This window comes from Chrysemys picta, chromosome 7 (assembly GCF_011386835.1).
Source record: "Chrysemys picta bellii isolate R12L10 chromosome 7, ASM1138683v2, whole genome shotgun sequence".
NCBI lineage: Eukaryota > Metazoa > Chordata > Testudines > Emydidae > Chrysemys > Chrysemys picta.
Genome location: NC_088797.1, coordinates 18,621,247 through 18,648,180, shown reverse-complemented (window position 1 = coordinate 18,648,180; position 26,934 = coordinate 18,621,247). Strand labels below are relative to the sequence as shown.

Genomic DNA, 26,934 nt, shown 5'->3' with positions numbered 1-26,934 from the left:
CTTATTCTGCATTAAGAGTGTCTTTTTGTGGATTAGGTTAATCCACTTCCAGCTCTCTTAGGGACTTTTTAAAATCCTACTAGGCATCAGTCCAGGTCTTTAGGTGCCTAAATACCTATGCTGTTCTGGCCCAATAGCTTGTTGGAAAGGGTTATCAGAGACATAAAGCCTTGGCTAAGGTAATTTAATGCAAACATTGAACAAGCAAGCACAAGAGAGACATGAAAACAGTAAATTAAAAATACCTGAGACCCATCACACTTACCTACTGCTACATGCTCCCAGGTAATAGTATCGTCAATATTATTGATAGCATATGGCTACAAGTAATGGTTCAGACCTTTAGAATGGCACACGTGGATAATTTGCTCACAGTTATTGCAGTTGCATGCACAGCTGCACTAATTGTGTGCACAAATGAGCAGTCCGACATGTCATTTGTGCATGCACTTACTGCATTAAGGATAGTATCTAATAATAGTAAAAGTTCTTGACAATGAGAAAAGAAACTGTTCAGCAGAAAAGAGCACATGGCTAATGCCTGTATACTTTATTCCCTATGGTTCTTTGAAATTGTTTTTGTAGAAGAAGAACAGGAGTACTTGTGGAGTGGAAGAACAGTACTTAACACGTTGCATTTCTGTAGCTCTGTCCAGCCATAAATCAAAGTGCAAAATTAACAAACATTCACAAATTAAGTCTCACAGCACCCACCTGAGTGGGTAAGAATTAATACCCCCATTTTACAGGTCGGGAATCTGAGGCTCTGAAAGGCAAAGTGACCTGCCCATTGTCACAAAGCGAGTGAGTGACAGAGTCAGGAATAGAACCCAAGGGTCCTCACCGCTCAGTCATTTGTTCTACCACTAGACAACGCCTGTATAACATATCACACTATAAATAATCCAGGATGCATGAGCAAAGTGTCAGGAGGGGAAGTTAGCCATGAAGTTAGCAGTAGAGTTGCTAATTTGCAAGTGTCCTCTGCTTTGCTGTTTCCCCCACCCTGTTTCTAGGTTGGTAGAGTAATGATTGCAGCTCCCTGTTTTCGTTACGAGTTGGGAAGTAACTGCTTAGAGCAAGTGGAGGAGGCAGCAGACTGGCTGAAATGATCCCTCACTAAGGGAGGCCCTAGAATTTATTGACATTTTTCAGCAGAAAGAACAGTATTCATATCCAGCAGCTGTATAATAGTTCTGCTGGCAGCCCCCGTTCTGACAGGGTGAGGTTGAGCAGATTCTCTGGAGCGCTTGCTTTAGAAGAGGCTGATCTCAGGCTGAATCTAGATGAGGCTGTTTTAGATGTGACAAGCCGATCAGAAAGGCTGATAGCGCTGTTCCTGATAATCGTGCCTCATTACTCTTGTTCTGTCCATAATAATGCTCAGTTGGGGGAATATGCGATCATTTCTCACGCAAATCTCTGTCTACAATGGAGCCCAGAGGTACAGAGCACTGTAGGAGCTGTGAATAATCAGGCCACCTTTTCTTGAAACACAGTGGGCCAGCAATGGCCAGAAGTTCAATGACAGTCGTGAGTGGTTTGAACAGGAATGAAGCTGCCATTTCCTGCCCCCACAAAATTTTATAATGTACTGTTTTTCAGGAGAAGGGGAAATAGAGTAATTACACACAGACATAGTCCTCTAGGCTTTACAGATGGAGTGAGGCAAATTTACACCTGCTGGATCTCCACTGAACTTAATGGAGATGCACGAGGCATGAGGCTGGCGCAGGATGTCTATCATGGCACCTATGCTCCCCTCACATGTTAAAAAAAAACAACAAAAAACAACCTCCCCATGGCTGCTGTAGATCTGGTGTTTGAGAATAACCCACTCTGGATCATGGAGTTTTCAGCAGTGCAACAGGGACTGGGGCTGTGGCAAGGGATAAAGATGGAAAACAGGGACACCCATGAAAACCTGAGCCAAACCCCACTGATACCTGGTGAGGTGCACAGAGGGCCTCTCCCCCCATGCTCCTCTTAGCCCCACTCTGAGCAATGGTATTAGTGCCAGTGCTGTCACTGGGCCCTATGCTTTGGTTGTGCTCTTTGGCCCATCAGGGTTACAGAGTGTGGAGGGGCTGTTAACCTTCCCCTCTCTTACATGGATATTGGGTCACATAGAGGGGGGAACATGCTCTACAAAACAGCCATTCCCTGAGTCCTCCCCTGGGTCTCTGCCTCCTTGTTTTTCAGTGGGGTGCTTTAGGCATACAGAGCTTCTCTGGGGAACAAGGACACAGTTATCGAGCAAATGGGGAATAGTCTGCTCATTCTTACATCTTTTCTATATCCAGGCCTCTTTTCCCAGTATTGTTCCTCTGTGCACTACACAGTGAAGCGGATTATAGGGTCCATGTGATTTATTATTAGTCACACATGTTATTCCAATAGCTACTTAATGTACTTCCAGAAACTTAGACCATGCACTGATAAACACATCACGACTCTCCATGAGCTGAAAGGGTACTGTATTTTAGAGATGGGCCAAGGAAGCATGATCAGATCAGATTTAGGCTACAAATCCAGGTTCAGATTTAAGCCCTAGCAAGGCTTGAATTAGATGCCACCAAAATCTCACCAGCTATTGTTATGGTAGCGTGGGCCAAAATGCAGGACAGTTGTTCTTGAATGGTGGAAATCGCGCAATCTGAGTCCAATTGTTCGATCGAAACTGCCAACATCTTGGGCCAGAATTGCTCAAGAATAGCTATTCTTACAAGATTTCAGAGGCATGTGAATTGGAACTAGAATTGGAGAATAAGCCTGTTTTGGTTCCAACCCAGAAACAAAACTGCCTAATGCTGGGATTGGACACACCCAAACACACACCTTCTTGTTATTCAAGGGAATGTTTGTCCCATCTCTGTATAAAATATTCAGATCTTTCATACCTTTCTGTTTCTGAAATATAAACTTTTTAGTTATTGGATTTTATCCTGCAGTCAGATGACTATTCCCAGCTTCTAAAGCACTTTGGGCTCATAGTGATCAAAAGTCATTGCTTTCTGATGGCTGTCTGGTTGGTAGCCGTAGTGAAATGAGCCAGTGGAAACCAGGGTTTCCTGATTTTAGGGCATATCCTGGCAAATATCTATTCATAGAAATCTATATAGGAGAAGTTCTAGGTAAAAATTGATGGCAGTTGATGCACTTTATTAAAAAGAGGAGTTATGAAGACTAACATTTTGATATAGAGCAGGGGTGGGAAAACTTTTTGGCCTGAAGGCCACATCTCGGTATGGAAATTGTATGGAGGGCTGGCTGGAGCAGGGGGTTGGGGCGCATGGGGGGGGTGAGGGCTCCAGCTGGGGGTGGAGACTCTGGGGTGGGGCTGGGGATGAGGGGCTTGGGGTGCAGGAAGGTGCTCCGGGCTGGGATGGAGGGGTTTGGAGGGTGGGATGGGGCTCTCGGCTGGGGCAGGGGATTGGGGCGCACGGGGGGGTGAGGTTCTGGCTGGGGGTGCAGGTTCTGGGGTGGAGCTGGGGATTAGGGGCTTGGGGTGCAGGAGGGTGCTCCGAGCTGGGATCAAAAGGTTTGGAGGGCAGTCAGGGCTGGGGCAGGGGGTTTGGGTGCTGGGGGTGCTCAGGGGTGCAGGATCCAGCCGGCGCTTACCTGAAGCGGCTCCTGGAAACAGCGGCCTATCCCCCTTCGGACGTGGGGCCACGCCGCTCTGTGCGCTGCCCCATCCGCAGGCACTGCCCCCTCAGCTACTCCTGCTTCTGGGAGCTGAGCGGAGCTGCTGCACGCGCGGAGCAAGGCATGCCCCTGACCCCACTCCCCGGCTGGAGCACTGGGAGCGGGGAAAGCTCCCAACCCCGCTCCTCGGTGGGAGCTCGAGGGCCGGATGAAAAGGTCCGACAGGCTGGATGTGGCCCATGGGCCGTAGTTTGCCCACCCCTGATCTAGATAATGTTTTCACAAACAGGTGTCAGAGGTTAAATGGGCGGTAGCTTTCGGTTAGATCCCAGCTAACTGGAAGAAGCATCCCCATTTAGAGAACAACTGATGTAGACACCCTTTTTTTAATAATTATTTTTTTTTTCCTGTGTTTTGAATCAAGTTCTTCCCACTGGGTTGCAACAAATGAAAGGGAGGGAAAGTTGGGCCATGTTTGCGACTAGATATATTCCCTTCTCGAGTTTCTGAACTGCAGCGAGTCACTCTTACGCAGTTTGTTAACAAGATCTGCACTGAAATAATTGCTCTCTATTAAGACTCTCATTGCTGTTAAGTTTTAAAGTTTTGGGGAGAATATGAAATTTAACGTTACCTCCTATGCACCTCATGATGCTAATTTGATTTTTATTTTAATTGTGGTTTGGTACCACTACAACACCCAGTGGATTTTAATATATTTACTAGATCTTTCCAGACACTCTTGGAAACATCTGTTTCCACAAAACTTAGAGACGGCAGGGCAAAGTGTGTACTGAGAAAGTAGAGAAAAAAGTACTTTACATCATCATGACTTGGTAAAATAGATCTCCAACTGCTGAATCCAGTGAGGTCAGTGATTTTTCCTTGATTTGGATTTATATAACTACAGAGCTAATCAGCCTTGTTACTCCTGACAGTCTGGAGAATGTCATTTGTCTTGTACAGATGCCTTCTGTAAGAGGAGAAGGAAGAGTAATGTAGTGGATTGAGGGCAGGGCTGGGAGCTATGTATTCTTGAGTTCTAATTCTGGTGGCTTTTCTTATTCATTGTGGCCCTAGTTAAGCCATTTAATCTCTCTGTCTGAGTTTTCTCAATATTTAGCATGGGGCTAATATCACCTTCTTTAGAGGTGTGTTAAGATAGAGGTGTTAGGACTGAGTCAATGGGAGTTGTCCCAAAGTAAGTTAAGCAGGGTTTGGCTCTTAAAGTGCAGGGTTTGACCTTTTGAGCCCTTTCAGTTGTACTCTACCAAGTGACTTTATAGAAGAGGCATAATTGGATTTCATGTTTCTTGTTTCAGTGATTTACATATCAAGTGTGTGCACAACTGAATGATGGGGTAACTTGTGATGATATGGGACAGGGCTCAACAGGGCTCACTTTCAGTTTGTGTCTTATGTTCCTAAAAGCTCATGCTTCAAAGTTTCAGCCAGCCACCTGCAGGGGTCAGGAAGAGAGTGCCCCTCCCCCAGTGTATTCTGTTTTTTGTTGTTGTGGGATGGCCATGGCTGAAGATGGGATGTTGGAGAGGGAGGGCCAGAGCTCTGAGGTGGCACTGAGTAGTCTCTGTCTCAGATGCTTGGCTGGTTCTTGCTCACATAGTCAGGGTCTAACTGATTGTCATATGTTGGGTTGGGAAGGAATTTTCCCCCAGGTCGGATTAGAAATGACCTTGGTATGGGAGTTGCCTTGGTATGGGAGTTGCCTTCCTCTGTAGCATGTGAGTGTTGTTCACTTGCCAGGATTATCTGGGTATATCACACTTAATCATTTCCCTGCCATTGTGGGGGCCTCAGTTGTGGGGGCCTTGGGCACTAGTACACCTTGGTCCCTCCTATTCTCTGCCAGTAAAAGTCTAGTCTCCTGTCGGCTGTAATACTTTGGTTGAATTTTGGTTGTTGGGTTTAGTGTGTGGGTGTGGGGTGCTGTTTGTGACCTATATACAGGAGGTCAGGCTAGATGATCTGGTGGTCTCTTCTGACCTTAAACTCTATGACTCAGTTAGCAAGTAAAAGAATTTTTTCCCCTATCAGACCTGAAAACTCCCCTGGGATCTGAGAGTAAAGCTGAGTGGTTTCCTTCTTGGACATTAACATCCGTAGTAAAAGTTCTGCACAGCAAACTATGTCCTCAGTAACACTTGTGCAGTACAGTTGTCTTCAATTGGTTTGCACAGGGGGAACTATTGGAATTCAATAAACAAAAAGGAAGAGAATGCTGCTCGTTCCCCATAACTTTGTTGTTCTACAGGGCTGATGAGTAAAATGCCTCTTTGTTACTAGACTAAGCAGATTTGACTAAGCATGTGCAAAGTATTTGTTAATGGCCATTTTTCAGAGCAGATCCGCACTGAAATGCTTCCAAAGCACTTTGAAGATGTGAAGTGCTAAGTATTAGTAGTAGTGTATTAAGAAAATAACCTCTGAAGATTGAGGAGCCAAATTTATTGTCAATCCACAATTCCTGCCTCTGGGAAGGAGTTAGAATATTTTGAAATCTGTTGCCAAAGCTAAACATAAATGAGAAACACAGCTTGAGTGGTGCAAGGGGGACTCTCCTGAGGAAATAGCAGCTAACAAAATATAGTCTGAACAGATCAGACGTCTTATTCCAAACAATTTCAAGAAGGACATTTTAGTATAGCTTTCAAAACTAGTGTGAATACCCTTGGAATGAGACACTCTTGGACTGATATATTCTCTGCTCCCAGGAGAACACAGGCAGAAGAACAGCATTTCCAAGAGGGGTGATTTTTAAAGGACATACAGGATCTCATTGCTTAAATATACACTATTTTGACTAGGATGGTCTCTTTGGAGCCTGTTATTCTTTAGTCCTTCATCTTGCCCATTCTTCAGGGATTTGATTGTATAATCTAGAAGTATTAAATTTAACACAGGATGAAGACTAACATAATAAGCTTGACCACTCTTCCTAGCAGCATGAAGGATGTGGAGTTTCTGTAGAGGGCAGGCATTTTTTAAAAATTTTCCAGCATTAATAACTTCACTACTTCATTACATATAGATGACGTCCATTCCCCCAGCTCCTTTGCAACATAAAACACCTGCCCTGACAACACCCTTGGACCTTAGCAGTACTTGGAGAGGGGAGATCTCGTGTAATGTTGCAGTTGCAGTCCAGGCTTGAGCGGGGGAGTAGAGGGGCATATGAGTTTCATGGTAACGCGGGGAGAGAGCTGTGCAGAACAGGTCCCATAAGACTCTCAAATTAACATTCACCTCTCTTTACGTTTAGTCTTTGGATCACGTTTTTCTCCTTCAAGGGAAATAACGAAAGACCTTTCTTTTAAAGAAACAGAAATTCAGATCAATGGTGGTCATGTGCTAACATGGAGCTTCTGTGCTAGCGCCATACTCAGGCCTGCTTTGAACACTGTCTTTAGAAATGCAGGCACCTACACTGTCAGAGCTTGTCGCTGGGTTTTAACCACATGACTCCCCTTGACTTTAAGAGGAACTGCTTTGCTAAAATCCTCCAGAACCGGTGGAAGTGTCTGGGTTAGCGTGCCTCCCTGCTAAGATAACTCTAGAGTCACTTATAAAGTGTTTGAGACTTGTGCGATTGATGGGTAGTTGGGATTCTAACCAATTCCCGTGAGAAAAGATGGTGGAGGAGACTGTCTTGCATTAAAGAAATAATGTAAGGTTGGTGGTGGGAAGGGCTCTGTTCTTCCTCCTTTCTCAGGCGTCAATAGGCCTCCACATGCCTTTATGTTTTAAATACAAAACACCTCTAATAGAAAGGCCTCCTGGTTGGTGGATTTCTGCTACCTTGGTACTTTATTCATTTAAGCTATTGCAGTTTGGGTGATGCCTGCGCCCTAACCTTACTGCACCAGCTATTGGAGATTTTGTGTGGTTTTCATACAATCGTTGCACTTGTTTCCATTGTCTCACTGCACTCTCCAGTTCAGCTCATGTACTATAACATCTTGAATAAGCCTTGATGGGATCTGCCATTTTCCACTGTGCCACCCAAGAGTTTACGGACATTTTCTGTCCCAGCTTTGGGTTCCCTCCTAGATGAAATCAGTATTTTGGACAGTAGGAGATAAAATCATTCCCTGTTTTAGAACAGTCAATAGACAGTATCTAAAGGTCTCTACTCACTGGAAGATTTTGGCCTCATGTGATCAAGCATTCTCCTGGTTCTCCAGTGTTAGTCTGAGCGTCAAATTCAGATACTTAAGGTATGTCTACACAGCAAAGAAAAACCCGCAGTTGGCCCGTGCCAGCCAACTCGGGCTTGCAGAGCTGGAGTGGTGGGGCTGTGTCATTGCTGGGTACACTTCTGGGCTCGGGTTGGAGCCCGTGCTTTGGGACCCTCCCACCCCGCAGGGTCTCAGAGCCCAGGCTCCAGCCCGAGCCCAGAAATGTACACAGCAGTGAAACAGCTCCGCAGCCCAAGTCTGCTGACATGGGCCAGCCATGCGTTTTTCTTTGCTGTGTAGACATACCCTAAGGGTGGATGCAGCTGTTACTGAAATCAACAAAGTTGCAGCTGCTTAATCTGGTCTGAAATTGGCGATGAGAGATATTTAGAGATTGCCCTTGATTTTTCTCTACTTAGAAATCTTGCCCCAGGATAGCTTGTTGGTTTAGGGGAGTGGATGGGCTCTGGTCATTAGTGCAGGTTCTGGCCCTGAATCCCAGTTCAAGGCATGGCTATCTGTCTAAGGTATGTATCTGGCCTCCATCGCCATAGTGTCCAAGCACCTCCCAGTCTTTAATGTATTTATCATTATAGCACCCTAGTGAGGTAAGGCAGTGCCATTATCCCCATTTTATGGATGGTAAACAGAGGCACAGAAAAGCTAAGTGACTTGCCCAAAGTCCCAAAAGAAGTGTGTGGCAGAGTAGGGAATTGAACCCAGCTCTCCTGAATCTCAGCCTAACCAGTGGACCATCTTCCCTCACCTGGTGAGGCAATTTAGAAGATTTCATTTTCACCCAGTGCATTCCCTGCTTACTTTGGGGGCACCCTCATGGTCTGCTATGAGTGCTGAGCAATAAAGACAGCCTATTAGTTTTGGCAACTTTATTAATTATTCTTCAAACAAACAGTTCTTAAGCATTGTTTCTTTTGTCAGCAAATACCGAACGTCTATAAATGGCAAAACTACCGACTAGATGTGGGTATCCCAGAGCTGATCACGAAAGGCCTCCTGCAATCTTGCCTCTTTTATTGTCCAAAGAGTCATCATTCAACTAAAATACTTTGATTGGAAAAAATGATGGCTGGTGACTTATTCAACTCCAGAATGTTTTGCATCCCTCTACAAAATACCTAACTGAGATTGCTGCTCCTCACTCTCAGCTTTGCTCTCTGTTTGCTCGGCTTACTTGAATCTAAGGACCATATCCTGAAATCCTCCCTCAGTTTTAGTCAGGCAAGCTCCCACTGAAACCATTAAGAAAGAACTTCAGGGTTTGACCTGAAATGAGTGTGAGTCAAAAGAGGGAAAGAAGGGTTTTATCAGTGGAGAAGAAGCTCTCAAGAAAATGAAAACTGAAGAGAGGAGAAAGAAAGAAATCCTAAACTTGAGAAGCTCTATGGAAGCTGAAGGGTCCGTTTTCAGCATGAGGATTACATGAGTCCGTTACGGCAGATGGAAAGAGTTGGTGAACTGATGTAGTGGTTATTCTTCCCTTTCAACTGATGCTTCTATTCTGCTTGATGTCATTGGCTTTGGTACAGTGAATGCTCACTTGTAAACAAAATGATGAGTCATCAGGGTCTGACAGAGGAAATCTGTTAATGATTTTTCATGCGCAATTACATCCATTCAGTGAGCCATTAGCTCTCCTGACTTGGGTCTAGAAACTCCCAATTTAAATGAGTGACTGCGGCACTCTTGCTTCTCAGTGGGGAGTCCTGCTGAGTCCAGGTTTTATTCTAAGTGTGTGTGTGTGTGTGGGGGGGGGGGGGAACGGGACCCTGTTTGTTTTACATAAAGAGGTGGCCAGCTAAGGACACTGGTGTTTTCTATATTAAAAATGTCTAGAATTTCACTGAAAAAACTCACAGGCCCAGTGATGTTCCTGGCAAAGCTGGTCATTGTTCCAGATCCTTGGTCCTGTTCTGTCCTCTTTGCACTGCTCCAGTTGTGCAGAAATGGCCAAAACACTGGCTCACGCAGCCAAGCGGGGTTGATTCCCTTTCCATAGTGGAATCCCCCGGGGGCTAAAGCGGGCACAGCTGGCTTTATGCTACCTACCCCCCAACATTCAGGGTCATTACCAGCCAGCATGAGTTTATTGGTTTAGCTCCCAGCTGCCTCCAGAACTGGTGGGGCAGAAAAATGTAGTCTAATTTCACCTCTGCTCCCCTTCTCAAGTCTTAGCCAAGCTGTGTGCTGGACACTCCCAAGCATGTGGGCCATTCATTCTAGCACAAGCACAGCTGGCACAAAAAGGTAAATCCCGTCAGCCTAAAAAAGATGTGGCAGTATTTGATGCTTTGGATTTATGTGCTCAAAACTCCACATCGTAATCCATTGTGAAACAAAATGCTGGAGACTATGGGCCCAATTCTGACTTCACTGTCATCTGTATTAAACAGGAGTCACTCTGCTGAAGACAATAGAGTTACACACTAGTGCAAAACTGGTGTACATGAGATTAGAATCAGGCCTAAAAAGTCCATTAAGATTCTTGAGATCAGAATCAGGCCTAAATCTATTAAGATGTAAGCGCTGGAGGCAAAACTGTTTAAAACAAACCAATGACAGATATGAAGCATGGAGTGACTACTCCCAAAATCTCTCTCTAGATCCAACTGTGGGTATTTTTTTTTTTTTTTTTTTTTAGGTTTTAAACCACCTGTCTTTCAATCTGCCAACTTTCCAGCAGTTGGCTTTGCAGCAATTTAGCAAATGTGGCTTTAGACCATTCATTAATTGGATGTTATGGCATTTTTTTGGATCAATGTTTAACTAGAATTAACCCCTTGTTCTCCATCTGGAACAACTATGTGATGATAAAAATTGAGGACAGTTCCCTTTATTGGGAAGAATGAGTATTGGCAAGGGTCTTTTCCTTGGGGATTTATAGCAGAAGGATCTACAGTACTTAGCAGAATGATTTTATCCAGGGTAGAAATCAGCAATTGAGATTTCATGTGGTTTCATTTACATTCCCTCCTGCTTCCCTAGAGCTACTGACCTATCCCCTACAGCTCTTTCAGTATTAAAACTTGCATCCTAGAAGCATTGCTTCATGTTTCTCTGAACTGTAACTGCCTAGACTTGAGCAGAGATCAGTTGTTTCAAAAGGCATGGAATAAACACAAATGTTTATTAAAATGCTCCTAACAGCTTCTCATAGTGCTCTCCTTTATTATTTGGACACTGAGTTGCAACGCTGGATCAGATCTCAGTTGGTGTAAATTGGCATAACTCCATTGACATCAACGGAATTATGCTGATTTACACCAGCCAAGGATCTGGCTCACTGGTAGGCGTGCAGACACCCCCCCCCACACACACACACACACAAAAAAGACTATGATGATTGAGAAGTGACCCATGGAGAGGAAGTGATCCAGCTGGAATTGACAGTGGACAGTTATTTATTATTGATTGATTATTTGTATTATGGGAGTACCTAGGGACCCCAATCATAGTCCAGGACCAAACTGTGCTAGGCGCTGTACGAACATACACACAAAACCACAGAAAGACAGTCCCAGGCCCGAGGAGCTTACAATTCAAGCATTTGTCTGCACTTTGAGCTGGGGTGTAATTCCCAGCTCGAGGAGACGTACTCGTGCAAGCTCTCATTGAACTAGCGCACTAAAAATGGAACATAGCTGCAGCAGCAGGAAGGTATGTATTCCTTCAGACCTTAGCTGCCCTAAATACTTACCTGTTGGAGATGCTAGGCAAGTTCTCAAGGCAGCTAGTCCCTCCCGCTGCTTGCGCTGCTGTGGCTATTTTAATCATGCTAGCTTGATGAGAGGTAGTGCAGTCTGGCTCCTGGAGCTGGGAATCACAGCCCCAGCTCCAAGGGAAGACATATTCTTAGTAAATAGTGTGAACTGGGCGCAAGTTCCATTTAACGTCCTTTTAGAGGAAATTTGTTGTTCTTGTGAAAGGGTGGGGGATGGTTATTTTCTGTTCACCGATTCTTGGAGAAATTCAGTTTTTTATCAGCGGTTTTCAACCTGAGCTGGAATGAACGTCATAAATGCATCAAATGGTTGAGCGGGCATGGTGACTTGTCTCCAGTTTTTTCAGACCAAAACTGGTGGGACGTTACACCAGCTTTCTGATCATGCTTCCTTGTGCTGCAGCGCTACATTCAGAGGTGGCTGGTTAGGTTGCCATAGCCTACACATAAAACTTAGGTTGACCCCTCACTAAGGCTGTGAAAAATTCATCCCACTGAAAGATGTAGTTAAGATGACCTAACCCCCTGTGTAGTCACCGCTAGGTTGACAGAAGACTTTTCCATTGACCTAGCTACAGCCTCTCCACGGGGTGAGTTTACTACAGCGATGGAAAACCCTCTTCCATCAAGGTCGCAAGTGTCTGCACTACAGCACTACAGCTGTGCCATTGTAGGGCTTGTAGTGTAGACGCACCCTGAGCAGTAAAGTCCTCTTCTGAGGATTACATTTTCATCCAGGCGTCCTAAAAGCCTGATTTTTGACAGCTCAGGTTGCAACACTCCAGCAGATAAACACTTGATTGTGTGTAAAAAATGCTAGCCTTACTGAGAGCCCTCCATAATGAATAGACTGCTCCTGGGAAGAACTCTGTGGCTGGGTCTGGGTTTGCTGTAAACAGAGGAGAGCTTGTGTTTTTTGTTTTTGTAATGTGGCTGACTCTGCCCGCAAGTATCCCTCATTTTGCCCATTTTGCTTTAGTATCTACAACTCCTGGAAGAAGAGTATTTCCCTGGAGTGTATTTTTTAGCTCGAATTCATAGTCCTCTGTTCTCCCCAGACGATTCCCAAATTATTTGGAATGTTCTCTCTGCATATCATAGCTCTTCCTGAGTTATACCTAAACTTTAATAAAAGCTAATGGTTTACATTAAGAAAGGCCAGAGATAAAGCTACAGCCCTTTTATCACAGAATTAATGGCCTGAAAATGTCGGTTGTGTAGGGGCAACTGCCAAATATTGAGCCTCTGAAGATGATTGTAAGTCCCACAAATCAACAAGTTGGAGCGGATTATCTGATGTTCGCTGTGTCATTTTCCCAGGACTCCAGGCATGTTAGAAGCCAGCAGTTTAATCCACTCTGATAAGATGCATGAGGGAGTTAGACGCTGTGTCCACTTACTGTTCCACTCTAATGCTTTCAGAGGCAAAGGAAGAAGAAGCCTTGCTTAAGCAGAAGCATGCAGGTTTTTCAAGCTGCAGCCTGGTTTTGATTCATAAACCCGGCATTTCAAGTTGCACAAGAACTATTTTTAAGGTCACAAACACAGGAAACAAAAATCAGTACATTTCATGGGTTTCCTGAGTGTTGCCTCACCAATCCTCTTCCTCCCTCTGTTTCCAGCAGACTTCCTTCCGAAGCTGACATCCTGCAATCTAGCTTCTCATTCAGAGCTCTTGGGGATGAAATAGTTGTGATGGAAACTTTGGTAAATCATTTTTCAGTTCATGGCCGATTTTAAGGTTGAGATAAAGAAGAACTGAATTTATGACATATAATAGTTTGTAGTTTTAGATGAGTTAGGATTTTAAATCTTTTATCTTTCTTTTTGAGATCATACTCAAGAGCTAATCTAACTAAACCTCCTCTTAGACTTTATTTAGGACTTGAGTCAATTTGTACCATTTGTGAATAATAGTGAAAATACCTATTGTAAAAGCCCTGCTGGAGAGAATATATGTGTGTTGTACCTCTGTCCTCAATTGGATGGAAACAGAGCTGGTTAGCTGGGCATGTATCATAGGTCCCATACTGTTAACTGATAGTGGAGATTTTCCTTTAGTTCAAGTGGCAGGGTGCTGTGTTTTGGAGCTGAAGGATCCAAGTTCTATCCATACTATTCCTGTGAATTTCTGAGTGGCCCTGGTGTATAGCAGAGACAGTGATGAAATACAAATGGTCGCAGATTTGTTATGATAGGTAAAAGATAAAATATTGTAGATATTGAAACAAATTCTGTGTTCAGGGCCCCTACCCTCTAGTCACTCTTGTATAACTGAGAGTAGAATTTGGCCCATGCTGTACCTAAAATCACTTTTACCCCTGTATTCATGACTTAAGTGTTTGCGTGAGTGTGATTCAAGTAGCTAAAGTGATATTTCACTGAGAAGGATGTAACTTGGTCACTTCCAGTTTATCATAAAATAACAAAGCTAAAATACATCTTGGTACTGCACTTTACAGACTGCAAAACGGAAGGGATGACCCCACCCTAGAATCCAAGTAAGGGGAACACTTCCTGTCCCTGATGGCTTCCCTTTGGAGGAGATGATGTAATCTGAAGAAAGGTGTTTTAGGGAGGAAGGATGTGTGCAAATCCAAATAAACTTCTGTCTATATTAGAATGCCCACATCCTGTTTACCATTAACCACTTGGCAACTATCTTAGCTCAGCAACTTATGATTTACAAAGATGTAGACACAGAAGAGAAAGGATCTTCTACTCTGCTCTGCAATGTGCAAGAGGAAAGACTGAAATCCTTCTAATTGGGAGTGGGTGATCTTTGCAAGAATAGAGGTACCTATCATATTAGTGGACTGCTTCTCTGAAGAGGTGTGTGTCTGACTCCTTCTGGGGCCTTGGTCAAATCACTTAACTGCCCTGTGCCTCAGTTTCCCCATCTGTAACATGAGGATTACCACACTTCTGAGTAAAGAACTCTGGGTAGTTAATATTTGTAAAGAGCTTTGAGGATGAAAAATCTAAGGATAATTACTATCACAATGACAAATACATGTATCTAGTCAGATACATTTTGGTAAAAGTTTGGCTGAACATAGAAGGGACTATTAAATAGGGAAAAATGAATGGCTTGTCATATTCTCTGCATATTAAAAGGGAATTGTGTTGTCTAGTTTCAGGGAGAAATCTAAACACTTTTTAGGAGATTTTGCTGAGATTTTTTTAACAGAACCTAATGGTGTAAAAATGCAAAATACATTGAGCAAAATCATTCACATTTGCAGCACTTCATCCCTTCTGCTTGGTCGCTCACAAACTGCACCATAACTCTGAGTATATGTTGCCCCCTTTTTTGGCACATGCTCCAGCAGAAAAGTTTTTCAGATCAGGCTTTGTTACTTCCTGTCTGAGGTGACCAACAAAGCTAGTGAACCCGTGGTGTCTGCCAGTGGGGGAGGGAGAACCAAGTATCATGTTGGTTTTCTTGGACAAAACTTAGTCTGTAGCGTGTGGCCATAAACTTGTGAGCAGCAATGTGGAGATGAATACTAGAAAATGTTTGCAAGCCTTTTACTCTGTGTGGACAGCGATTTAAGATTTCCCTGGATTATTCAAGAAGGGAATATTCTCCTGTGAGTGACGTGTGCATGGACAACACTGTAGGTCTTCGCCATAGAATTGCTCTGCTCGGGATTCCTGACCTGGCACTTGGAATGACCAAAGAACAGACTGCTCCCGAGTCCCTAGAGAATCCATTCCAGCCTTGTGGGTGCTGTGCTGCCTATGCCCTACTGCACAGCTATACATGGGAAGCACTAGATCTGTGACTGTAGATTCCAGCTAGGTAGCAGTGGGTGTAGGAGCTGTAGAAGTTACTGAAGGGCTGAGGCAGCTGCTGCAGAGGGCACTTCTGCCTCTCCCTTCCCTGGAGAGAGTATTCCTTCCCTCCTTAGCTCCACGTAGGTTGTCAACCCTCCAGGATTGTCCTGGAGTCTCCAGGAATTAAAGATTAATCTTTAATTAAAGGTTATGTCATGTGATGAAACCTCCAGAAATATATCCAACCAAAATTGGCAACCCTAGCTCCACAGAGACCCCTGCCCACGCAGCCTAGTTACTCAGCATGCATGATAGGCTCAGGATTTGGCCCTTAGCATCTAGAGATGGGCCCAGAAGCAAAGCAGGATTGGGAATTTGAATACCTCCAAAGTTGGAGGGTGATCAGACCCAGAGATCTGGTTTGGGCCCATTTCTGTTAATAAAGCCAAAGGAATTAATCTACAGTAAAGATACACTCTTCAGGCAGGAATGTTCCTAAACAGGCTGATTGTCAACATTTGCTATGGGGCACGAGCAGCTCCTTACACTGGCAGTAAGGATCTCGTAATAAAATAATGGTAATAAACTGCCAAAGAAGCAAAGTGTAATGCACTTGTAAAGTTGCTTTTTTCTTTAACCCAACATATTGCGGCTATTGAGATTCGTGTATGTATAGAGTTCCATTCAGATTTGAGATCCTGATAGACAGCGCTGAATGAGCTGCAGTTTGTTAGGCCCAAACAGTATGCTAATAAGAGAGAGGCATCTTCAGACCCCTGTATTTGGTCTGTTTAAATCAGCACCACCTGGTGTTATTCTGAAGGAGTTGTTTGCATTTAGGACCCAGTTCAGTAAGGTAGTTAAACACATGTCCAGCTTTAAACGTGTAAGTAACCCTATTGAAGTCAATGGGACTGTTCCCAAGCTTAAAGTTAGCCACGTGCTTAAGTACTTTGCAGAACTGGGACCTTGATTCTTCTTCTTTTAGGCTACTGTAACAGCTGGAGGTCACCCCCATACATATCTGCACCCTTCCTGCTGTTGTTAGGGTGTCATATATAGCCACATACCAGTGAGCGGCAGAGGTGGCATTTCAATGGCTTCTTGCGTCAACATGAGCAATGGAAATGACATCACAGATGACATTATAATGGCTGTAGAAACATACCATTCATTCAAAAGGCTTTAGGTGCAGCCAGGGCATTGCATAAAAGCCTCTGGGGGGGAGTCTCCAGGTAAATTTTTAACAGCGTTGCTGTTGTGACATTTGAATGCTGTCAAATCCATCCACATTGTCAGGGAAGAAATTGTAAGAAGAATCACTCAGGAGTCAGAGGGAAAAAGGCCATAAATCTTGGACATGTGTTGGAGGAACCAGGCAACCTGTGTAAACCCTGCCAGGCCTCCAAATACTGGTATTGTGTGGCAGAGAAAGAGCCTCCGAGAGCAACGTTGGTGAAGCTGGGGGAATTTAGCTGTGTTGGCTTGCTCTACAGATGGGTCCAGGTGGCCAAATTCCAATTAGGCAAAAACAAAACCATATATGGAGCCGATTGTTCCCTGCCTTTGCTCATCTTATTGTTATTTGAGAGTAAAGCACTAACAAATCAGAATGGGAGCATTCCACACCCACTTTGCACAGCTGTAATCAATGACACAAGGTGCAAAACGAGGAAAAATCAGGCCCAGGTTTCAGTTTTAGTTTCCAATTAATCTGAACCACCAAATTTTTGTCTTTGTGGAGTAGGGCAACTTAAAGTCCCTGGTTTTGGTCTATCTCTGGTTTGCGCAGATCTGGTCTTAACCTATTGTAGATCCAGCCCCTTGGCCTTTACTCCACTCGAGTGTCGCTTTTCGTGTAAGGTTCAACCAGACCTGAAAGGTCAAAGTGAAATTCCATTGAAAATGCCACCCTTATCAGTTGAAACCACAGTTCAGTGTGGTTTCTGCATGGAGCTATAATGGGGGGATCCCCGGACTCCGAACTCAAGGGAGCTGGGCTGATGCTAGACTTGGGTGTTGGGCCCTTGCTTGCCAAAAGTTTTGTAATCCTGGCAGCTGAGGTTTTGTAGCAAAAGCTGTAACATGGGCAAGTCTCTCCTGGTTTAGGGATGTCCAACTCAAAGCTTTAGGCCAGGGTGGGGAAGTGTGGGCTGTGTTTCACAAGGTGTCATGAAGAGGTGGGATTCCCCCCTGCCTTAACTCTCTGACAGGCTAGTTGTGGTGGGCAGTGGTGCCAAGTCACTGACTCACCGCTCTCCAATTATCATGTATGGTGCTGGCCACCCCAGCCCAGCATTGTTTTGGGCATCAGGAAAGACTACATTGTGGCTGCTCGTGTCCACCTGCACAATGGCAGAGGGAAAGTGCAGGGGAGTCGTTTCCCAATCCTTTGGAAGGTGTAGCCAACTCTTGTGTTATTTCTGGTTTCACTGAAAGCCCCAGCTCCTGGAGTCATGCTATGTTGGGTGAATCATAGCTACTTTTTTTTTAATTGAAAGTTTCTACCCATTGTGGTTGTGGAAAAAAAGTTAAAAACATTGCTCCGCAAAGGCTTTTGAACCAGGAGGTAAATATAATGACCCAAATTTATTATTTTTAAGTCAGTCTCATGATTTTTTTAGAGATTGACTCATGGTTTTGGAATGCTTGGGTCTGGCAATATTCCACTTGCAAGGGGCAGCTAGTTCTTGCACTACCTGAGCCCTGGGGATGGCAGGCAAGGCAGCATGAGGTAATCCGTGCCCCAGAGGGGGCGTGGCTGAGGCGCAAGAAGCATGGCTAGTGGCCTGGCCGTCCCTTTCTGCAACTGTACACACCTGTGCTGTCAGTGCAGGAGGCAGGGGCATGCTTTGTGCCTTTGAGAGGATGTAGCAGCTCCTGTGTGTTCTCCCCAGGGTCCCTGGAGCTGTTCCACCTGGCTCACCACATAGGCACTGACTCCGTGGGTGCTCCAGGGCTGGAGCACCCACGGGGAAGAATTAGTGGGTGCTCTGCACCCACTGGCAACCAAGCTCCCCTCCCCACCCCGCCCCACCTCGTCTGCCTACCTCCCAGTGTTTCCCGCCCGGCTGCCACCAAACAGCTGTTTGGCACCGTTAGCACGCTCTGGGAGGGGGGGAGGAGCGGGAACGTGGCGTGCTCAGGGGAGGAGGCTGGGAAGAGGCGGGGGTGGGGATTTGGGGAAGGAATTGAAATATTGGCAGGGAGGAGGCAGAGTTGGGGCGGGGACTTTGGGGAAGGAGTTGGAATGGGGGCAGGGAAGGGGTGGGAAAAAGTGGGACGGGGCGGGACCTCATGGAAAGGGTGGAGTGGGGGTGGGACCAGGGGCAGAGGGGGGGGGTCGAGCGCACACGTGAAAGAGGGGAAGTCGGCGCCTATGCAGTCCTTCCCTCTGCCACTAACCCTGTCCCCAAACCTCATTCTAGCCATAAAGTCATATTGCCTGGAGCCATTCAGAGGGATAGAGAGCAATGGGGATCCATCAGTGACAAGCAACCCAGTCCCTGACCTGGATTGTCTCTGATCCCTCTGTGACCCAGCCTGTCCTCCAGTTCATTGTGTGCTCCTTCAGCACCGCTTCACTGCCAGCCGCCCCCTCCTCCCCACTCAGTATCCCTGAGCCAAGAAGTTCCAACGCTGATTCCTCTCCTTGCAGGGCTTTTTGCCATGTTGTGGTTAGGCAGCCACCCCAGCCAGGCAGCATGTGGGGGTTGATGAGAAGTAGCTGAGTTGTGTAAGACTCTTAAACTACGTGGATGGATTTCCCACACACTCAGTTTAAAGCAGCAAGTCTCTCTGGCCTATGGGACAGCAAAACAAAGAGGAACTATAAAGATCATAGAGGATAACAAGCTTTGCAGACAGAGTGCAAGGGAAGTGAATTTTTTGTAAAAGTATTTTTCAATCTAACTATTGTCAGCTGCTTGTTCTCTCTGGACTCAGACGAAGGAGGATGCTAGAAAATTCCTTGCCCAGGACTCCAGTATCCCCTTGGGCTGTCATAGGACCATCAGGAACCCTTAAGAATTAAAATCTTCACTCTCTCTGCTCTGATCTAATTTTGTCATTCCAGTATCCTGCGGCCTATCTGTGCCACTGTAGCCTTGGGCCCGATTCAGCTTCTGACATCCGTACTGACAGTGAGCAGCACCTTACTCCACAGATAGTCCCATTGAAGTCAATGGGCCATTCATGGAGTGATGTACTATTAAACATGATTAGGGGTATCAAAATCCAGTCCATTAAAATCAGTGTAAACTTTGCCCTTGACTTCAGTAGGAGCAGGATTGGGCCCTGAGTTTACAGCCCTCAATCTCAGCGAAGTTTGCTCATATGAAAATGCTATTCAGGGTCACTCTATTTAAAAACAATCCTGACTACCCTTTCATTTTAAAGAAAAAGAGAAAAAATTGCAATTGGTTGCCAGCTGTCTTCAGGTCTGAATGATTCAATACATTCCACAATGGCAAACCCCAGGGTTCAACAATGCCTAACCTGGGGTTACAAATGAGTATAGACGCTCAAGCCCTAAATTAAAAAACCTTGGGACTGGTAACTTGAGTTCTGCTAACCCTGGGCTTACATTGTAGTGTAAACATACCCTCAGGGACAAATGCTGTGAGCTGCGGAGGGATGTTAGAGGTCTCAAAGTCCATGGAACTGACATCCCAATCATGCAGAGGCTGGACAGGGAACTCTGCTCTCCTGAGTACCATGGGACTCTTTCCATATTATTACCACAGGGGATTGCATAGTAGGTTCAGGAATAAGGCTCTGGCAAGTGGATGTAGGGAATGCAGAGGCCTTAGACACTTGTGGAGACCTGAAGCTGTAGTGGTGATCTCCAAGCGACTCTGTTGATGCCCTGCAGTATGGGCAGAAGGATTCTCTTCCCTCAGCTCCTATGAAGCCCTGTAGCACAAAGCTCTCTTTCTTGAGCCTGTGCAGTGGTCAGGATTTGGCCCCCAGAGAGCAGATCTAATGAGTAAGAAGGTGCCACTATTACAGCCATTTTCTCAATTGTAACTACTCACTAATATTTACTATTTACTATTTACTATCCCATGGTAAGGCATAGAACCCTCAATGGGTTGTTTTGTTCAGAGGGTATATTCTCAGCGAGAAGTATTTTATTTTGTTGCCACGCTTTGACATGAATTTTCTTTTCAGCTTCAGCCAGAGCAATTAGACTGTGGAGCAGCCCATCTCCAACACCCTTTGGCCATCCTGCAACCCATAAAGGCAACACCAGTGTTCAAATACCAGGGCCTCACCTCGGTGGCCGTTTCCAGTGTCAATAACTACACCGTTGTGTTTCTGGGCACAGCAAATGGAAGACTCCTGAAGGTAAAATTAGCATGTTACTAGAGAGATAAGAATGAAGCACTGAAGGGAGTTGATGGTTCAGGGATGGGTGGTGGGGTTTGGAGCCTTTCACCTCTCGGACCATTGGTTTGTATAGTACTCAGGATGGCAGTAACTGAAGGCTGTTGCTGTACCACCTCACAGTGTGTAGTTCTGCAGGCCTCCCAAAATAAGCAGGGGTGTTGGCTCATTTCTTGGATGGGTGACTACCAGGTTGCTCCTAGATGCAACAGGAAGTGGTTTTAGTGATTCACCCCACATAATAGTATGGGGCAGTGTGCTACTGGAAGTGTCTTCTTGCAGATGAGGCATAAAACAGAGTTTTTGACCTCTTGTGGTCATTAAATATCTCATGACATTTTTCATAAGAATGGGGTTGTTACTACTTGTGTCCTAGTTAAATGCCAACTTGAAGTTGCACACTGCCTACCTAAATTCCCCTGGCAGTTTCAGCTGGATACATTGCATTTGCTTCCCATCCTACAAATGTTGTCACATCACTGTGCGCTGTTAACTAGCTGAAATATTCCACCCCAGAGCTGGCTGCAGGGAAATTGGGTAATGTGGGCAAATGGTGATCCCTGGGTGAAAGGCACTAGAAAAGTGTTGTTATTGTTGATCATCTCAGAACCGTTCGGTGGCCTGTGTGAAATAAGTTGTCAGTCCCAGTCCAGTTTGCAGTAGAGAGGTGTCCATCTTGCACAAACCACCATCACATGGCACCTTTGTTGGCAGCCTCAGCTGAACGAGAGGACTATTGGACCCTGACAAGTGGCCCTTCCCATGCAGGGCTGAGGCACGTTAACACGGCAATGTGAAGGAAGTGTGCACTGGTGCTGCCCACGCTGTAACTGCACTGAGAATAAAGAGTTCAGTCATTCGGACTTTCAATACAGCCCATTTATCCATTACTGTATTCACAGTAATAGAAAAAAAATATCATTTGACAAGCTCGCTCTGAGCACAGGCTTTCATTCTGTAATAAAGAAGTAACTGGATGTTACTTTAATCTATACAATGATATACATTGCCTGGTAATTGGTATCTGTTAATCAGTATTTAAGGCTACAATGTGATTGTGTTGTTTTTACCGTAATATACTGTAGAAACAAAAGACTGCAGTTGAAATGCTATTTTACAGCATTTTTTTATTAGCAGTGTCCTAATAAATTCTTCCCTTGATTTGATGGTTTTTAAAAGCTCCTTATAGACTGAAGAATCACTGAGTGATCATTCCCCAATGCTAAATTCTGAAGCAGGTGTGAATCCATGCATGTAATATTGTGTCTCTGTTGAAACAATGCACTGAAGGCAATGTAGGGCAATGCACTAGCCTCAGTCAAGAGCCAAGGTGCAGGGCCAAGGTTTCAATAACCTCAATGCTTAGAGTTTGCCAAAGGAAGGTTTACGTTCCAGCCAATCACAGCAGTTCATTAAAGTCCCTGCCTCAGTAAGCCCATAGAGTAGAAAAAGACCATCTAGGAGAGACATGGCTGGAATCTGCTTTATCTCAGCCCGGAGCTAATAATACATAATTTGGAATATTGGATCAAAATACTTGGAGAAGAGAAAATGAATCCAATTTCTCTCATTGCTTCCAAGTGCTTCTGGCAGAAAAGTGGGAAAGATCTCAGAGAAGCTCTCTGGTTTCATTTTTGCCTAGAGGGGGAGGTAATCCAACAGGGTGGTAGGCAATTGACGTCATAGCCAGGTGCACAGGGCCAAGGGTGAAAACACATCCCACATGCAGCTCCCGTTCACACAGTATTAACAGTTCTGCTTCCATTATCGTATCATAGAAAGCAGCCTTATCTGTTGAACGTCCATTAGAGAGAGGCTCCTGACTACCCTTGACTGGGATAATTTGCTCAGATAGCTATAATTTAATTCTGCAACACAGCTGCGTAACCAGAAGCCTTTGTACCTTCAGGGCTCTTTGTTACTTGGCATGGCATACAGAATATTTTGTGTAGGTTATAATTCAGATCTTTGCTGTCCAAGAAAAGACGGCAGGAGGGCAGAACTAGTGTTTGACCAGCTCCCCCAGCAGCAATGATGGCTGCCAGTCACATGGGGAATCAAACATACTGCAGGATCGGATGGCATATCATAGGGACCATTATCTGTGCCACAATCAAGAGAGTTGTTAATGGAAAAATAATGCTTTCAAAGCTGCTAAGCTTACAGTGTAGTGTAAAAGCATGGCAGAGCCTAGCACCCTCCCTGGGATACAGGGATTTTCTGCTAAGTCATCCTGATGTCAGGTGCTGGAACCCAGTACACAGATGCAGAGGTATTTTTGCAGAATTACTCAGAAGTGAGACCAGGTTAGGTCTAGTCAGCTCCAGTCCAAAAGCATAAGAGCTCCCCATGGCTGTATCTACACTATCCTTTTCCCTAAAAATTTCCCTCTGTTGCTAACACAAGCATAGCTGCAATAGGGGAAGCTCTAGACTAGGTAGCTAGACTGCTGTCCATCAGCATTATTACCACCATGTCACCCAGCCCTGCTCTGAGGGTTACACAATGGTAACACTGTTGGCAGCCTTGTCTGTACTGGGTCTCCTGCCAATGCTTTCATTGGTGGAGCTACACCAGTGCTTAGCATTGGTGGGAATTTTTTAAGGGCAAAAAGGCTAGTGTAGCAAGGCCTGTGAGGCATCAGGCCCCACAGAGAGAGATATCTTGTGAAGAAAAACACTAGGAACAGCCAAGCTTGTAGGGGCAGGGGGGAAATTAGCTGGAAGAGAGGAAGGATGGTGTTGTGATTAAGGCACCGAACTGGGAGTCAGGATATCTGGGTTAAGTTCCTATCTGTAGACTTCTAGTGTGACTTCAGGATGTCATTAATCTTTCTCGACCCCATGTGTAAAATGGAGATGATAATATTTCTTCTCTTCCATGTTTCTTATCTATTTAGTTAGTAGCTTTCAATGTATATGTACAATGTCTAGCATAATGGGGCTTCAACCTGAATCGGGCCTCTGAATGCTGCTGCCATACAAATAATACTTTTCTGAGCATAACTGTTTCAATAAAGATTTGGAAATAAAATAATTTTCCAATATGATGATGATGATGATAATAATGATAACAATGAATTTGCCTGTATATGTCTGAAGACCTAATTTTGAATTTATTTATGCTGGTTTAAATCAGGACTAACTCCATTGAGATGATCTGAATTAGACTGACATAACATCAGTGTGAGATCGGAATTAGGTCCTGTAAGTCATTGCGGTGGCAGGATTTTCACCCTTTCATGGCAGAAAAAAAGAGTTCCATGCAGCTTGCTAAGTAGGAGTCTTTGGCTTGAGACATTAAAAATGGAGATCATGTCAAAAGATCCCATAGCATTTCCCATCAGAGATGGGGTTTGCCCTTCACCAACCAGTATTTCCCTTCCCCTCACAAGTGTTCTGTGTTGCAGGCAGAGTTGCTTCCCTCCACCCCAGTGGTGGCTGCATTTCAGTGGTGCTGTGTTTGTGCAGTTTATGAAGCACTTTGGGATTAAAGCTGATGTGAAAATATAAGGCATTATTAGTTACCATTTTACTTCTGAGTTTATAAAAAGAGTGAGAAAAACATCTCCCCCATAACAATGTTTGATCTCAACAAATGGTTCTTTCTCACTATATAGATTAATCTGAACAGTGCCACGAAGATTATTAGCAGGAAGTCAGTTTCAGTGGCTTATGGGGAATCCGTTCATCCCATCATGCAGTTTGATCCTTCTGATTCCAGCTACCTCTATCTCATGACTTCCTATCAGGTAGGACTTCTGTTCTCCATACATTTGTCAAAGTGCATTCATATGATATTTACAATCAGCATTGGCTTAAGGAACAGAGAGGAGCAGAAATATTCTTTTAATACCAGTAATGCACAGACTTGTAAAGGTTAGGAATCACTCCAAAGTTTAGATCAAATCTTTTCAGAACCATCCATACCTTTTGGGTCTATGTAGCTGGGCTGGAAGTCACATAGGAACAAACTTCTTTGCAAGATTTCTGGTACCATTTCCTTCTGGCCAGGCTAAAAATATTGTGAGAATAGCCTTCTGTCTAAAGTTTTGGTATGGGCACTTCTGAACAGAACTTGGAAATGCAGAGGGACATGAAAACTAGAGAGAGGTCCTAGCCTCAAAGTTCAGATCCAAATATCACCAAATTTGGGGGTATTTGGATCTGGAGGTTTGCGTTGACCCGTTACTGAGACCAGATCCAGCTGCAAAGTTTAGTTCTGGATCTGAACTTTCCCAAGTTTCAGGGGGGTTGGATGCATGATTCATGTCAGCTTCACCCTTAGTGAAAATGAATAAAAAAGTTTCCCAAACTTTTCCAAACCTCATAATGAGTATTTGGAGTTTGGGGCCAGGGTTCAGGTTGATTCCTGTTATCTGAACTGGTTCACCCATCTCTATGCAACTAAAGGTGAAAGCTACAGTGAAACATGCCTTAAGGAATTACCTACAGGGCTGGCAAAAATAAGAAGATGTTGGTCTTTATCTGAAAGCTGGATAACATTGTACTAGAAATTTTGGGGATACTTTTAAAGGGTCACACAAGAAAATGGTTTGCCTGTTGGAGCTGGTCCTCAGGGCAGGTTTCACTATACCTAAAAATTCACACACCTCATCTCATAGGAGGGCACTATCCAGCGTGGAAGGCTCTCTCTTTGGAGAGGCCTGAAAATTCCGCAGCAGGAAGAAACAAATGGTCTCTCCTTGCCTTCTATTAAGTGAACAACTGAGGAGGAATAGAGTTCAGTTCTTGCTCCAAGCTGTGGTGGTCTGTCCTGAATTACATTTTAATTTGTTGAAACAGACGCACAACCACTAATTTTATATGTTGTATTTATAATTTCCAGCAGTAATTCCCTGCAGACTGGCCATTATCATTTCACATAACTCTCCCAGGGTCTCTGTCTAGCTAATATCTCAGACCTTTTAAACGCCTCACAAACACTTTGGAGCACAGAAAGATACCTGCTGTGAACTTTATCCTGGGCTGACTAAAACCCCATGTGCAGTACTTCAGATCAGATAGCTTGGCCCTTTCCTTTAAATTAGGCCAGATCAGTTCCTTTTGCCAATGGAATTTACATGTTGGGAATCTTGACAAGCATGTGTGGAAGCTGTGCACAGCATGTGTTTGATGATAAGGAGAGGAGAAACTGGCCCAGATGACTGGTTGTTTGAGATGCTGAGTACCTTTTGGGAACTGAGGGCTCTCAGCACTTTGCATTGTCAGTCTCTAAATTACCAAGTTCCACGCAGTCTTCTTTTCCAAGTATTTAAAAATCTAGGAAAGAAAGCATACAAATGACTGCATTCTCCCCTTCCAAGTGGTTCTTACAGAGCAAGTCACCAGAGGTACTGCTGTCCTACTTGCTATTCCAGGAATCATATTTCCCTACATGTGAATGATTTTGTATTCCTAGGTAAATTCTGGTCACTTCATAAATAGACAAACATTGTTCACCCCCTTCTAGAAGGGGTCTGGCAAGTATGAAATCTTGAGATTCTCACACTTATCATGACCCAAGCAATGTGTGGTGAAATGGTGACAAAAACTGGTCCCATCTAAACCATCAAAGGGGTTTTATATTTTAGTAATGTTGCTGTCCCTTATCTTGCAGTTATGCCGAAGATGCTGGCTAACAAGAAACAGAGACATATAGTCTTCTGTTTGCACCTAGTGCTCCCATTACTCACAGAACCATAAATTGGAGTAATGGAAAAGTCCAGGATTGTTCCCTCTTAGTACATTTCCTAATACATTATCTAGTCTATTATTCAAAGTGTTTCACCACGTGTATCTCATCAGTACCTCATTAGTGTCAGCTAGAGGTTTCCTTTCCGTTGTCAAGAAGTGCACACACACCATAGAGTTTGGGTTTTTTTGTGGCATCTGAAAACATTTGGATACCTTGGGAATGATAGTGACCTTGGGTTTTGCTTGTTGCACAGATGACCCGTGTGAAGGTGGCTGCCTGTGACCAGTATACAACATGTACGGAGTGCCTGGCTGCAGCTGATGCTTATTGTGGATGGTGTACAATGGAGACCAGGTAGAACTTCTTGTATCTTCTCCTGGGTGATTGTCTTTGGACCTCTTCCTCAGAGTTTCAGCAGATTGATGGTTTGCTGCACAGCTATGCTAGCTTACAACCTTTGCCTGATCTTTCCCAATTTTACCAAATACA

At 44.5% G+C, this 26,934-nt stretch overlaps 1 protein-coding gene across 3 annotated transcripts in view; it reads left to right on the top strand.

The window, feature by feature from the left end:
* The window catches only part of PLXND1 (plexin D1), a 131,905-nt gene that overhangs the window by 9,759 nt on the left and 95,212 nt on the right, over positions 1-26,934 (top strand). For all 3 annotated transcript variants that reach the window (XR_010589033.1, XR_010589034.1, XM_024105001.3), the window contains exons 2-4: positions 20,533-20,709; positions 24,368-24,499; positions 26,699-26,799. Coding sequence is in view for 1 of the 3 variants with exons in the window: in XM_024105001.3 (XP_023960769.2) it covers positions 20,533-20,709; positions 24,368-24,499; positions 26,699-26,799 (410 nt within the window). In the remaining 2 variants the exon portion in view is untranslated. The remainder of the gene's footprint in view (positions 1-20,532; positions 20,710-24,367; positions 24,500-26,698; positions 26,800-26,934) is intronic.